A 14112-nucleotide genomic window follows, 5' to 3' on the forward strand; every position below is an offset into this window, starting at 1 on the left:
CACTTGCCACTACAAAGATTGATGTTGGCTTAAGAGGCACTTGGAACCATAATTTCCACCTCAAATGAAAATGTCCATTTCTCATATGTTTGCCACTCATCCATAGGGAATATCGATATATATTTTTTATCATAATTTTGTAGGTTTGCTTAAAATAAAAGTATCTTTAGATATTAATTGTGTCTGGGAATAAATGCTTCCACTAAAATTGGTGGTTTCAAGAAATTTATACTACACAAACAATTAATGAAGGTTTTGTAAAATGCAATTCAGAATATTAAATTAAAACTACACAAGTAATAGGCCATTCCATTCATGTGGCATATAGATAATTTTCTTCATCAAGAATTGACTGATTGATTGACATAGAAGATTAGTGTTCTATGATGTGCTGCTATTGTTTTCTTTATCCAGAATAAGTGTGGCACCAAAAGAATGTTCTAAGTGTAATGTTAATTGTCTAAGATAAATAAAATATCATACACTTTTTGAAGGAATATAAATTCGATTGTGAAATAAAAGAGATGGAGAGAGGAACCTACCATGAGGATGCCTATAAATATATTAGATAAGGACAATCTACTTGCTGCTGGCTACACCTTTTGTTCTCTCCCTCATGGGTTCCCATGAGACAAGAACAACTAAAGGATTGTTCAGATTAGTTTCAAAGATGGAAGAGATTTAAGATTGATTCATAAAATTATAATAAATATATTATTACTAATTTTAATTTAAATTGCATCGATGATAATTTCATGACAATTGATATATAGATTGATAGTATTAAGACATATATCATGTTACGATTTAAAATGTAAAAAGAGTTTGTAACGTCGGATTAAAATTGATTTATAAAGATATGATAAATACACTACTATACTACTATTAATTAAAATTAAAATTGATAAGTTAATTATCTCATCAAATCATATCATTTTAGATGTCCTTATTGTTCATATAATTTGGATGTAATTAAAAAAAAAAGGTGAACTTTGATATAATAATAAGATTGTTGATTTAAAAGGGCCTTTTTTTTTTATTATTCATATTAATTTTATCTACATACTAGGAGTCCTGTGCTTTTGCTACATCCATATTAAAACAAGTTACAATTTAGTTCTATTTGTCCCAATCTTTCTTTCTTTTTTGGGTTAAATGAAAGCAGGAAACATGGGGAATCTAATGTTATTCCCTTATAACCACATTGAATTGAGAAGACTGCAGTGTGATGCTTGTTTTAATTATTATAAGAATGTTTCATGTAACAAAAAAGTAATTATCTCAGATTAAGATGACTGTACATATACTATTTTATAGTGAATATTCACAAAGTTCAATAATGATGATTAATGAAATTATTATCAAATATGATAATAATAATAATAATAATAATTTAATCCACTTTTATCCTTTGGATTAAATGATAGTCCTATAATATAAAAAGCTATAACTTCATATTGTGATACCCATAGAGTTTTTCCAAGGGTTGTTCATGTTCTTCTTATTGCCAAGTGTTAATGGAATTGTATAGTGGCTACTGACAAATCATTATCATATATTTAAAATGGATTGCATCCCCTACTGTCCATATTTAAAGAGCTATAACTTCAGATTGTGATACCCACATAGTTAAATGGAAAATGCATAAAATATTTATGATTAATATCCATGAAATTGAATAACTGGGGCCTTGTGGGTTGTTCTTGTTCTTCTTGTTGCCAAGTGTTAATGGAATTGTATGTTGACTACTAACAAATCATTATCACATATTTAAAATGGATTGCATCCCCTACTGTCCAAATGTCTGTCCAAGCATATTCTAATCAAACATGTGTTGGAGGTGGATCCAATGTCTTGAATTTGAACTGTTGGAAACCTAGATTTAATAACCTAAACCTAGATGCAAACTTGAAGATAGACCTTACTTGACCATATCATCAATCTACTACTGCATTAGGCTGATCATATCAGACCAACCTGGGCCATAACTTGGTATTCCTGAAGGTTTTGTAGGCCATGTCCTCCTCTCCCTACCACAGAGACCATAAGGAATAGGTGCAAATGGAGAAGTTTGACACATCAGGCAACATCCCCTTCTTTACAATGCCTTGCTCAAAGAGTCTTTACCTCTGGGAATCAACCATGAATGTTGATCTCAGTATAGCTTTTGGGAAATGGTACCACTCATGTTGCTTCATTCCAGAGAAATTTTCACCAACTCTTGTAGCTGGTCTACTACTAATAGTAACTGGCCTGTGGTGCATGGAGATGAATATGAGCATGCGTTTTGCCATGGTGCCATGATAAATTCCTTGATCTCATAAAGCCACTTGAATGATACTTAAAAAAGACCTTCTAAATCATGCATGTTAGAATCATGTTTGTTGCAGCATGCAAGAGTGACTGCCATGGTAATCAGTGTCATTGTGTGAAATGATTCTTGCTAAACCTTTTGTTTATCAGAGAAGAAATTGCAGTAACCCTTTTCTTCGTTGTAGGAAAGCTATGGATTGACCTGTTCATCCAATGGTTAGGTTGTTCAAGATGGCATCCTTGCAGATGTGGAAGATGACACCAAGCTCCATATGGTAATTTGTTCCAGAAGGCAGCTCTCTCCACCATTTCAGAATTGCTTCGATGGTAAACATACTGTTTATGGTTCCCTCAAAACAAACATGTATGTTTTTGGGTTGCATCTTCCACTGGCATCCAGCCAGAGTCCAACCATGACATCAATAAAATTCAATTAGCATAAGAGTCACCAAGAGTGCTATATATAGCCATTGCCACCTTAACCAGTGAATCAAGAGCTGCATCATCAGAGTAGCTGAACTCTCTAGCTCTTGCTTCGCAGGATGGCTCCAGCACCTGTGAACCTGTGTCTTGTTCTTCTGCTACTTCTCTTCCTTAGCTCTGGTATGACAAAATTGTTTGTGATCTATCTCAAATGTATTTTACTGGATATCATTCTTCTGCATCCATTACAAGTTTAAGCTAGTCAGTCAGCTCACAGTTTTCTGAATGTTTTCTCTCAGGGGGAACTATCAACACAGTTGATGCCCAGGTGCGTATGAAACCTCTCTGCAACAATTGATTTTACTGTTCTCTCTCTCATAATTAATTGACCTAAAAGAAAACCTAAATGAGCTCGAGTTTCCGGTGACTTCTCCATGTTTATCCTAAGTTGACTGCCCTGATTCTTGTCATTCCAGAAAACATGGTGCGTGGCCAAACCTTCAACCAGTGATACAGCTCTGAAGGACAACATCGAGTACGCCTGTTCTCAGGTCGACTGCAGCGTGACTGAAAGGGGAAAGCCCTGCTTCTACCCTGACACACTGATCTCCCATGCTTCGGTGGCCATGAACCTCTACTATCAATCCCGGGGGAGGAACCACTGGAACTGCTACTTCAATAACTCTGCCGTCACCACGGTCACTGATCCAAGTCAGTATGAGCTTCAACTTTCTTGTTTCTACTTGGTACTACAATTTTTCTCAAGGAGATTATATTGTTTGATTGCAGGTTATGGAGCCTGCAAGTATGCTTAGTAGAAGAAACTTCCCCGACCTAAGGACTGCTGTGTGGTCAACCTACCAGTGATAGAATCATCACCTAGAACTGGGATTAAATAAGATTAGTTGTGAATGTAAAGAGAAGCTCTTGTTGCCGCTTGCAGCAGTTCCTCCCTCTGTTTTCTATCTTCAGGTGGCACGCAATAGTCACATATGTAGTTGATAGAAAGTTTATGATGAACGATATATGAAACGCCGCAATGTCTACGATTAATTGCTTGTGACATACAACAACTGAATTAACGGGAATTATGATGCTGTTAAATGCACAAAAAGGTGGAGTTGACAGGAGATCAGAAGAGTAAGTTGACTAAGAAGCAGCAGAAAGAAAAGGTCACGAGATCGGGACTTGTGGATGCTTAATTCATAGTCTGCGCACAGAGAGCTGAAGGATGAGTTGCTTGATCTCGTCGCTGGCTGCCCTCTCCAAGCCGGTCCTTCCCTCGCCATCTCTGACATCGTACTTCGCACCTGCTCTCAGCAGCTCCTCCATCTTTGGCTTGTCTCCCTCCGACGCTGCCGCCATCAGCAAGATGTCCACAGGGTGAATCTTCTGGTCGAGGAGAGTTTCCATCTTATCATACGAACCCTCGGCCGCAAGCATTCCCATGTTCTCGAAGTACTGCAGAAAGAGAAGATGACACAAACACTTCACGTTGTTTGCCTGTCCACAACACGATAAATGTGTGCCTTATTTCCGTGATGTCACCTGTTCGACGTCGTACCGACTGAAATCATCGCGGGATTGGCTTCCGTAAATGCCGGCACCCTCGGCGTCGACGCCGGTGGCCGTGCCCGAACCAGCGTCGCAGGGCCCCACCTTGGCCCTTAGCCTGGATGCCATCAGCCAGCCAAAGCTTCTCCTGATGGCCAAAAACGGAGACCTCGGTCTCTCCACAGAACGAAGAGCAGTCGAAGAAAAAGAAGAAGAGGAGCTGTTGGTGGTGCCTAAGGAGGAAGAAGGGTAGAGATAAATGCTGCAAGGAATGGAAGCCATTGCTGTTCGAGGACCGGAAACAAGTGGATCAGAGGAGAGGAGGAGAACGAGATCGACTGGAGCAATAAAAGAGCGATCTTTGCTGCGTTCTTCACGTCCATATTTGTTACCGATTCCATTTATCCATTCCGATTCCCAAGAGAGATGCATAGAATTCAGCGGCTGGATTCTCGAATCTGGATGCTGCGAATCCACAGATTGCTCCGCGGAAGCCACCCAAAGCGGCAAGCAGACCACTCGGGCTGTGGAAGTGCTGCGAGAACCGAGCTTCACTCCTGCGATCACAGGACTGAGGACGAGCCGGGAGGATACTGGTGATTCCGGATAAGGTTTCGGGTATACCTGTGGCTTATTATAACTTAGAGAGCTCCGTAGCGAACACTTACAGAAGCAGTGAAAGCAGCTTGCGATGGCACTTTTGTAATAATTGCTCCTTTATTACAAATCATATTGTAATTATATAACAATTTGCTGATTGTAATATTCTATTTGCTAATATGTGTACATTACAACATATAAATATAAATAGAATAATAAATCTGTAATTTACGTGTTTCGGGATCTTAAAATTAAGGGGGAAGAAATTGGGGTTGGCAGGGGGGAGAACGACGACCAGCCGGCACCCAATCGGCGGCGCCACCTCGCACCTCAGTCGCGCCCTCCTCGCCCTCGCCGTCCGCGCCGTCTCACCTTCCTCCGTCCGTTCCCTCCTCGACGGCCTCCTCTCTTCCCCCTCCGCCACGGCGCCCGACCTCACGTCACCGTCCTCTTCTGTCAGGCCAGCGTGCTCTCCGATGACCTCGGTACTTTCGAAACATCCCTCGACGGTCTCCTTTTCGCCTGCGTCCTCTTCAAGAACCACGTTCGTGTCTTCCAAGATTTCACCCTTTCGAACGGTATAAAAGCTGATCTTGCCATTTTGTGAGTCGGGCTCCTCAAGATGCTTCTTTTCCATTTGGACGAGATTTATCTCTCCGTTAGCCCCTTCGACTCGATCCGTCGACGGCCTCCTCTTTGCCTGCATCTTCTCCAAGAACTACGTTGATGTCCCAAGAATCTTCCACGATTTTACCATTTCCTACAGCACAGAGCCTAATCTTGCCATTTGTTGGAGCTTTCCATGATGTGAGGGTCGTCCAATTCGACTTCTTGCCACATGGTGACTTCTGACCGCCCATAATAAGGTTCAAAGATCCCATTTTCACATGCTTGCCGTCGTCGACTGGGCTGTCTTATCGGGTGGTGTCAAGGGAGGATCAAAGGATGCTATAAACATTAGGCAACAGCAAGCAATAAAAGTGGTCTGCCATTTGACTGCGTGCATGCACCGATCAGTCTGCAACAGCAGAGAAAGCGCAGAAGAGAAAAGTTGCTCTGACAATCACCAGCAAGTAAGCATGCCCGAAGATGAGCTCAAGCCATTAGCGGCGGTAGGCTGTGGGTCAGGTGATGGGCACGTCAGTCAAGACACTGATGACAAGAGATGTGATACGTGGAAGCCGAGAATCCAACACAGATTCATCGGGCCAGTTTGACAGAGAGATTGGCCCATTAGGAAGTGTTAGTGAGAGGCAGGAAAGGAAGACGGGACCGGTTGGTTGCTTCCCTCTGCTTCTTTTCTTCGCTCGTGCAATCTTTCCTTCTTACAAGTTGGTATGTGTGTGTGGGAATATTCGAGCATCTCGTCTTCCATCAAGTCTCACTTTTTCTCTCTCAAACACACACAAGATCGGGCAGAGGGTAGACACAGAGATGATGTGGCCGGCTGCAAGCGTGCAGAACTGGTGGGATGAGATGAACGACTCATCCAAATGGCAGGACGTGGTCTTCTACTTCCTCTGCGCTGCATACTCACTCGTCTCTGCTGTTGCGCTGGTAGTCCCTCCATCCTTCACTTCTTTAGTCGATGAAGATGCTGTGATTTCAACATTTTCTTGATGTACTTAGTTGTGATGGATCTGTCATCTCTCTCCCTCTCTCTCGATCGCGGAGGAAAACTTCTTGTTGCTTGTTAATGTGGTATTACCTTTGGAATTTTTTGATCTTATGTGGACTCTCCATGCGTTAGCTTACTCGCTCCTTTTGAGAAGATTGCAACTTTGAAACTACGAGTTCTGTGCAGATTCAAGTGGTGAGGATTCAGCTTCGAGTCCCTGAATATGGTTGGACCACGCAGAAGGTCTTCCATTTTATGAATTTCATTGTGAACGGAGGTGACCTTGGCATCTTTATGTCTCTGTTTCCTGTTTAAGATCATGATAGCGAATCTGTGCTGCAGTGCGTGCCGTCGTCTTCGGATTTCACAAAAATGTTTTTCTTTTCCGGCCGAGGGTAAGTGAGATATTTTAGATTCAACTCTTAAAAAAATGATGTCTACTGGATGGATTGTTTTAGCTTTTCAAAGATTCTTTAGTAGCTTGATGTTTTTCTCTTTCAAAGTGTTACCTTAAGGATAAAACAATTCTATCTTAATAGTAAATGAAGAAAGATGTTGTCTGAAGATCTTGATCTTGTTCACATAGTTGGTCATGTTGTTTTTAATCCGTTTTTGGTTTTCAGAACGGTACCATATGTTTCAATCTGAAATTCATTGTTGAAAGCTTCTTGTTTACCAGGTTTTCACTCTAGTGTTATTAGACCTTCCTGGAATATTATTCTTTTCTACCTACACGCTGCTAGTGCTTTTCTGGGCTGAAATATATCATCAGGTAAGTTTGAATTCTTGTGTCCTCTTTGTTATGCAGCTATACATTCTGTAACCATGTTTGGAACTCGGAACAATTTGTTTAATGTTTTTCTCATTCGTATGATAATATTGATATGACATTGTAGGCAAGGAGTCTTCCTTCAGACAAGCTGAGGATCATATACATCATCGTTAATTGTGGGATATATGTCATACAGGTATCTATTTTGTCTTGAATTGTTTTTGAGTTTTTAAACTCCCCAAGTTAATTGATGAACTTTCCATTAAGGTGTAATTTTAATTAACAAACCAAAATTAAACTTTTGATGTTCTTTTCCGAGAAAATAATATGTGCTCAGTGCATTGTACTGGATTATTGAGTTTGGCAAAAGCCATGATGGTACTGCTATTGACAGTACGATTGAATAACATGGCAAAACATGAATATTTAACTAGATCTTCTGGTTGAAACTTTGTGTGCCAATACATAGGTAGTTATCTTCCCATCTGGCACAACCCAGTAATGACCTTTTGTACAAACTGCTTGGTAGTTGAGGCTTTACGGCTTGTTATTGTATAGAAACTGCTTGGTGATAAGATCTTGCACGAGGAAAATTGGAAATTGTTAATAATAGCAGTGATTTGACTATAATGTATTATTTTGTTTTGTCTTCAGCTTTTGTTTTAGTGCTGATGATATGAGACTTGACATAGGTTTGCATATGGATTTATCTGTGGATACATGACAATCGGATTGTCGAATCAATTGGAAGTATCTTTGTTGCAGGTAGGTTTTGACTTCTTTCTTGTCTACTCATTGTGTTGTTTCATTATATGACCTTACTAATTTTGCTTTTTCTTGATCAGTGCTATCCTTTATAGCTGCAGTTGGTTTCATACTATATGGAGGAAGGTGATGATTCGATCATATTCTGCCGAAATAACTTGCTTTCTTCAATGCCTGAAATTTGTAACACAGGCAGGTTTCATTTTTAACATGGTTTTATAATAGGCTATTTTGCATGCTGAGGCAATTCCCCATAGAATCCAAGGGGCGGCAGAAGAAGCTTCACGAGGTGCAACTTCCTATAAGAACACTGGAATCCATATTGATTGTAGCATGTAGGAAATCTTGAAGAAAGTTGTTAGAAAATAGAAACAGAGAATAAGATGTCTTCACTAGCCATGATCTTGGGGACAAAGATCTGTTTATGTGTCTGCTCATAAATTACTGTGAACTACATTTAATATATTTAGAGATCTTATGGTGACGATCATGCATGTGCTTTCATATGTTCAGACGGCCAAAAGAAAAGGATCTGATTTTACTCAAAACTGTAGTCGACTCTACCTTTGTTCTAAAGATGGGTATACTTTCAATTTGTCTTGTTCTTTATGGCCTATTGACAGTGTAAACAAAACATTCATGTGACCCAAGTCATCTTCAATTTTTCATTTGTCTTTCTCCTCGTGTTACCTTGTGCTTTTCCTTGCCAGTTTGTTGGAAAACATGTTACTGCTATTTTAAATTTTCCCGAATAGCCTGCTAGAGTTTTGGTGCCAGGTACAAATATCTGGATTTCCATTCTAATAGCAATTCAAAATGTTGATATTGTACGCTTAAAAGTTTCATTTAGTGCAATATGCATTTGAACAGTTATGACTTGCTCGATACATCTGAAACATTTTTTCTTAGTACAAGCGTGGAGAGTTTGCTCTTCTGCTAATGTGGCATTTGTTGAGGTGGTGCAGGTCGGATCTGTTACAGCGATATGTTTCACCTGTTTCCTCGTAAGATGCTGTGTGGTGAGTATTTGTTTCCATCTCTATTATGCGAACATTTGTTTTGTTATTTACATATTTGCTTCTTTAATTTACGATGCGAAGCAACATGAAGGCCGATTATTCCATCAAAGGGAGAGAACAACTCATGTATATATATACTCCTGAATATTATTAGGAGACAAAAAAGGCCTTTGTATTTAGTTGTATTTTGCATTAACATTGTTTGAACTAGTTTGTTTCTCTTTCTTTATCTGCAGTTATCAGCCAATTGGCCTCGGTTACCTCTTCTCCTACATAGTACATAAAAAATTATTGTCTTCTCACTTCCTTGTGGTATGGTCTTAAATTCTGGATGGACAAGAATCAAGGTTTCCATCTGGAATATAGAAAGCTGATCTAGCCAAAAATGCCATCATTATGAGATGGTTTGTGTTCTGTGCAGAGTTAAGATGTTGAAAGGAAATTACCAGAAACAATTAAGTTTTGTTTTATTTGACTCGGCATAGAATTTTATTCCAGAAACTGTTTATCTATTTGGATTTAAGACTCTTCAGAGGGAGAAGTTGTGTGAATAATCTTGCTGATTGCTTTCCATCTGTTATTTACTTTCATATCATTGCAGGTTGGCTTATCGGCCTTCGATACAGATATGTCTCTCGATGTATTGAATCACCCAATTCTTGATCTCATCTATTATACGGTAAACTACTACATGGGTTATCTAAGCTTTGGAACAACAGTGGCTAATATCATGGTTCCAAAAAGATTAATTTTCTCTGTATGTATTATGATCCAGCTGACCGAGATACTTCCGTCGGTGCTTGTTCTATATATACTACGGAAGCTGCCTCCGAGAAGAGTCTCGGGGCAGTATCATCCCATCCGATAGAGCATGGAGTCATCCCAAACGGACCTGTTTAGAGGTAAGGTGTGATTTTTCTCTTATTAGTTTGGTTGGTGATATATCAGTGGTGAATGAGCATGCTTTATGAACATCTTACATGACTCTTTGTTGCATTCTGTATTACTGGCAGGAACTCTTACCACTCTTGGGTAGGACAATACTAGAAATCAATTTGCCCGACTGTTCTGACGAGTAATTGAATCTTGTATATTAAAAGTGGGAATTGGTTCTCTCATGAGGCTACAACTTCATGGGATGATACTTGTATTTTTCGATGAAGTGAATCAAGGATTGATACGACTCTTTTTAATACTTCGGGAAAAAGCTGTTAGATTATATGATCCTTTATAATTAAATAAGATATATAATAAAATTAATTAGATTCTGATGATAGATATTGATTAATAAAAAAGAAGTTTATATTATAATAGAATTTCTTAGGAGATCTTTTTATAAGAGGAACTCTTTTAATAATTTATCCTAGATCTTTTGCTCTCGTCTATAAATAGACAGGATCTTTAGGGAGTGAAAGAGATACATAACGCAATTGAGAGATAATAGTTTAATCATTGATTTCAATCTAAGTGATCTAGAAAGAAGGAACTCTTTTAATAATTTATCTTAGATCTTTTGCTCTCGTTTATAAATAGATAGGATCTCTAGCGAGTGAAAGAGATACATAACGCAATTGAGAGATAATAGTTTAACCATCGATCTCAATCTAAGTGGTCCAGAAGGAGAGTTTTGTTCTCTTTGTAGATTATTCGGATGATGCCCTTGCAGATCATATAGAGATCCTCTTTATGCTATCAAAAGCTATCGACTTCTTCCACGCTTTTGGCAAGAACAGCTTGGCGGATAATATATTACTGATTTCAATTTATGTCACGAATAATATCAATTTTAATTTAAATATTTTGATCAATGATTTAGACTAAATAAATTTAATAGATCTAATTTTAGCATGATGATATCAGTTAGTTTAGTTATTAAGAATTTTAAAATTAATTTAATATTATCTTAATCATTTATCCTCATTAAAAAAAACCCCGGCAAGGATTAAACCCGAGTGCTCTGTGCAACCCCGTTCTGTGTCACGCCGCCGTCACCGTCCCTCTCCAAACCCGATGCGGCGTAGGCTGCTGCTCTCCGTCACCGTCACCGTCCCTCTCCGAACCCGAACCCTAATCTCGCCTCCTCTCCTCTCCTCCCCGTCTCATCACCTCCTCTCTCGCTCGAACAAGCACTCTGCGTCTCCCCACGACGATCCCCACGACCCTCCCTTCTCCCCTATCGCCAAAGCCCCGAATCCTAAACCCAAGCAGTCCCCCAAAGCCCGGAACCCTAAACCCAAGCAGGCCCCCAAAGCCCTGCCGTCCGGCATGGACAAGCCCTCTCTCCCTTTTCACTCCGACCTCCCCTTCGATTTCCGTTACTCCTACTCCGAGACCGATCCGTCCCTAAGGCCGATCGGGTACAGGGAGCCACCGCGCTTCTCGCCATTCGGCCCCGGGCGCCTGGACCGGAAATGGGACGGTGTGTCGGCGCCGGCGACCGGGGAGGCCGCGGAAGATAGGGTGTCCGACGACCGGAGCTCGGTGCTCGGGGATCCGCTCACAGAAGAAGAGGTCGGTGAGCTCGTTGAGCGGTATCGCCATAGCGATTGCTCTCGTCAGATCAACCTAGGTTGGTTGCTCCTTTTACCGATTTCAAGTTTTAATTTTTCATTCTGCCTGGGGCTTTCCATCATAATCTCGGCCCTTGTATTGTCCACAGTGGCAGTCAGGATCTGGCCGTCATATCTAATGCCAGAAACCAGGTTTATTACATGTCAATCTTGCTTCCCTGATAGCAAATCTTGCAGCAGACTCATCTACATTGTGTGTAAACAAGTTCTCAGCTATCCGCATTTTGATCATTTCACGATTACATGTTTCAGTTTGTACTTTGGAAGCTCTGTCCTGCACAAGTTCCTCGCACTGTGCAAATATGTATTCCAATTATATATTGATACAATCAAGCAACATTATGCTTCCCCAGGGACAGGTGGTGTCACTCACAATACGCTGGAGGACATCCACAACCATTGGAAGAGAGCTGAAGCTGTAAGGATCAAGTGTCTAGGAGTCCCAACCCTCGACATGGATAACCTCTGCTTCCACCTTGAGGTGGAAATGCAGTTCTGGATTCCTCATCAAAAGTTATATATGCTTTTGCGCCATAATAACTTTCACAACTAACATGGTCGTTGCATATGTCCAGGATAAAACAGGTGGAAAGATCATATATCGACATATTAACATCCTCCTGCTATATCGCGGACGGAACTATGATCCCAAGCAAAGGCCAGTCATACCCTTAATGTTATGGAAGCCACTGGCACCGATATATCCTAGGCTCGTTCCAAAGGTTGCTGAGGGTTTGACTTTTGAGCAAACAAAAGAGTTGAGGAATAGAGGATTGAACACACCAGCTCTGATGAAACTCAGTATGTCGCAACAAATACTAATGCATGCTGCTTGAAAGTTGAAATACTTGATTTCTTCCGTATGTTCTTGGTAAACATTCAGTGAGTTTTTGGAAACACTTTAACTCATAGTCTGTAACCTTGTTCATATCATTAATCTCGGTGACTAAAAAGTTGGATTCACATTTATTTAGTGGTGCTTGATTTATATTCCTGACACAGTTGTTTCAGTGCAGCCAGGAATGGCGTGTATGCGAATGTGGTGGAGAGGGTCAGGGAGGCCTTCAGAACTTCAGATGTTGTGAGACTGGACTGTGCTTACATATATACTAGTGATTGCAAAAAGATCGGTGTGAAGCTTAGGGTATGAATTCTGTGCCTTGTCGTATTTCGGATACTGTTTCCAGTTGCTGAAATTTGTTAACTCGGTTACTACCTTGTCATGTAAAACTGTGAAATATGAAATGAGCATGCTGTAGAATTTTCTCTTGAAGCTGTTTGTCACAGTGCTCACTGGCTGTGTTTTAGTACTACAACAAGAAATGCTCAATTAGACAACCCTATATCTGTTCTATCCTTTTGGTTACGTTTATCATGATCATAGTGTCCGCTAAATCTTAATATCAAGAAACAATGCTTTCTCCAAATGTTTTTATATGGACATGTGAATTGGACCAGAATGTGTCATAGCTTCTTCAAATTTATTGAGAGGCCTCATGTAATTTGAATGTCTTTGATCCATGCTTTAGTGACCATTTATTTGTAAAGTTGTACGTAGAAGCTTTTAAAGTTAATTGTGAATTTTGCTTATTTCATCAGTTTCTGTAGGATTTGGTCCCTTGTATTCCTATCCTATTTAAAGACGGGCAGATCATAATCTGGAGGGGAAGGGAGACCCAGGATTCTGATTGACTCATAGCTCTTCGTTCAGACAAAAGCTTATTCACTTGGGATAAAGTCATTGAAGATGTTAAATCATATCTGCATTTGCATGGGAGCGAGGACAAGATTTTGATGGATGTTGTATAAAGAAACACCTGAAGGTGCAGAATGTTATCAGTGTTCCAGTAGACTTATATGGTGTGGAACTGAAACATATTGGAGCTATTAGTACTCTTTCTTTTCGCTGGAACCAAGTGAGAAGATTGCCAAATGTGCCCCCCCCACCCCCCCCTAGGAAAGAAACTAGGATTTTGCTGGTCTTTTTGTGACAAATATGAAGTTTCCATCTCTAGGGTAGTGAGCTTTGAATGGAAAGCTTGTGTTGATCAACCATTTTCCAGCAGCATTGATGAACGTATGTTCTGTACTCGCGTGTTATAAACTTGTCAGTTGATTTGACTCGTTGATAGTAACTTCCATAATGTTTACCAGCTAAATCTTGATGCAAGGGATTTGATATATATATCAAATTCTTTATATCTTATAATTTTTTCTCATTTTTTATAATTTTATTGATCTTTAAAAGCTGATCTTTTAGTAAGAATCTTCTTAAATTTCTAATCTTATTAGTCATTATAATCTAAATAATATTAACATTATCCTAATCGATATTTCGATTCCCTTTCAATCCTATTCTTAAAAATATTTACATAATTATCTTTAAAATTTCATCATCTAAACCTAATAAATTTTTTTACTATCTTTTTCTTCTTTTATTTTTTATAATAAATATCTAATACTATCAACCTATGTTGA

At 39.6% G+C, this 14112-nt stretch overlaps 4 protein-coding genes across 10 annotated transcripts; 3 read left to right on the top strand and 1 right to left on the bottom strand.

The window, feature by feature from the left end:
* The first annotated feature begins 2797 nt into the window (after positions 1–2797).
* On the top strand, positions 2798–3664 carry LOC135666691 (glucan endo-1,3-beta-D-glucosidase-like). The gene is made up of 4 exons (XM_065178310.1): positions 2798–2916; positions 3036–3064; positions 3213–3447; positions 3526–3664. Exons 1-4 carry the CDS (start codon positions 2856–2858, stop codon positions 3549–3551), a joined length of 351 nt encoding a protein of 116 aa, XP_065034382.1. The 5' UTR covers positions 2798–2855; the 3' UTR covers positions 3552–3664.
* A 99-nt stretch (positions 3665–3763) lies between these two features.
* On the bottom strand, positions 3764–4904 carry LOC135666690 (protein LHCP TRANSLOCATION DEFECT-like). Its single transcript, XM_065178309.1, has 2 exons — positions 4285–4904; positions 3764–4197 (listed from the first exon to the last, which is right to left on the bottom strand). The coding sequence occupies exons 1-2, from the start codon at positions 4720–4722 to the stop codon at positions 3940–3942; spliced, it is 696 nt and encodes a 231-aa protein (XP_065034381.1). The 5' UTR covers positions 4723–4904; the 3' UTR covers positions 3764–3939.
* A 221-nt stretch (positions 4905–5125) lies between these two features.
* LOC135581168 (tobamovirus multiplication protein 1-like) lies at positions 5126–12116 on the top strand. 7 transcript variants are annotated; one of them, XM_065178334.1, is made up of 13 exons: positions 5126–6165; positions 6301–6447; positions 6695–6785; positions 6851–6903; positions 7188–7280; positions 7405–7476; positions 7973–8045; positions 8126–8171; positions 8271–8334; positions 9011–9064; positions 9666–9743; positions 9840–9966; positions 10078–10259. In XM_065178334.1, exons 1-12 carry the CDS (start codon positions 6022–6024, stop codon positions 9930–9932), a joined length of 1008 nt encoding a protein of 335 aa, XP_065034406.1. In that variant the 5' UTR covers positions 5126–6021; the 3' UTR covers positions 9933–9966; positions 10078–10259. The 7 variants fall into 7 exon arrangements, 5 of the variants coding, with proteins under 5 accessions (XP_065034406.1, XP_065034404.1, XP_065034403.1 ...); XM_065178332.1 differs by lacking the exon at positions 10078–10259 and adding an exon at positions 11988–12116 and having other exon boundaries at positions 5126–6447; XM_065178331.1 differs by having other exon boundaries at positions 5126–6447; positions 9840–9971.
* On the top strand, positions 11021–13550 carry LOC135586667 (CRS2-associated factor 2, mitochondrial-like). Its single transcript, XM_065178335.1, has 5 exons — positions 11021–11633; positions 11988–12115; positions 12210–12435; positions 12651–12778; positions 13243–13550. Exons 1-5 carry the CDS (start codon positions 11075–11077, stop codon positions 13324–13326), a joined length of 1125 nt encoding a protein of 374 aa, XP_065034407.1. The 5' UTR covers positions 11021–11074; the 3' UTR covers positions 13327–13550.
* Positions 13551–14112: the final 562 nt, after the last annotated feature.

The sequence above is a fragment of the Musa acuminata genome, unplaced genomic scaffold, assembly GCF_036884655.1.
Source record: "Musa acuminata AAA Group cultivar baxijiao unplaced genomic scaffold, Cavendish_Baxijiao_AAA HiC_scaffold_1119, whole genome shotgun sequence".
Lineage (NCBI taxonomy): Eukaryota > Viridiplantae > Streptophyta > Magnoliopsida > Zingiberales > Musaceae > Musa > Musa acuminata.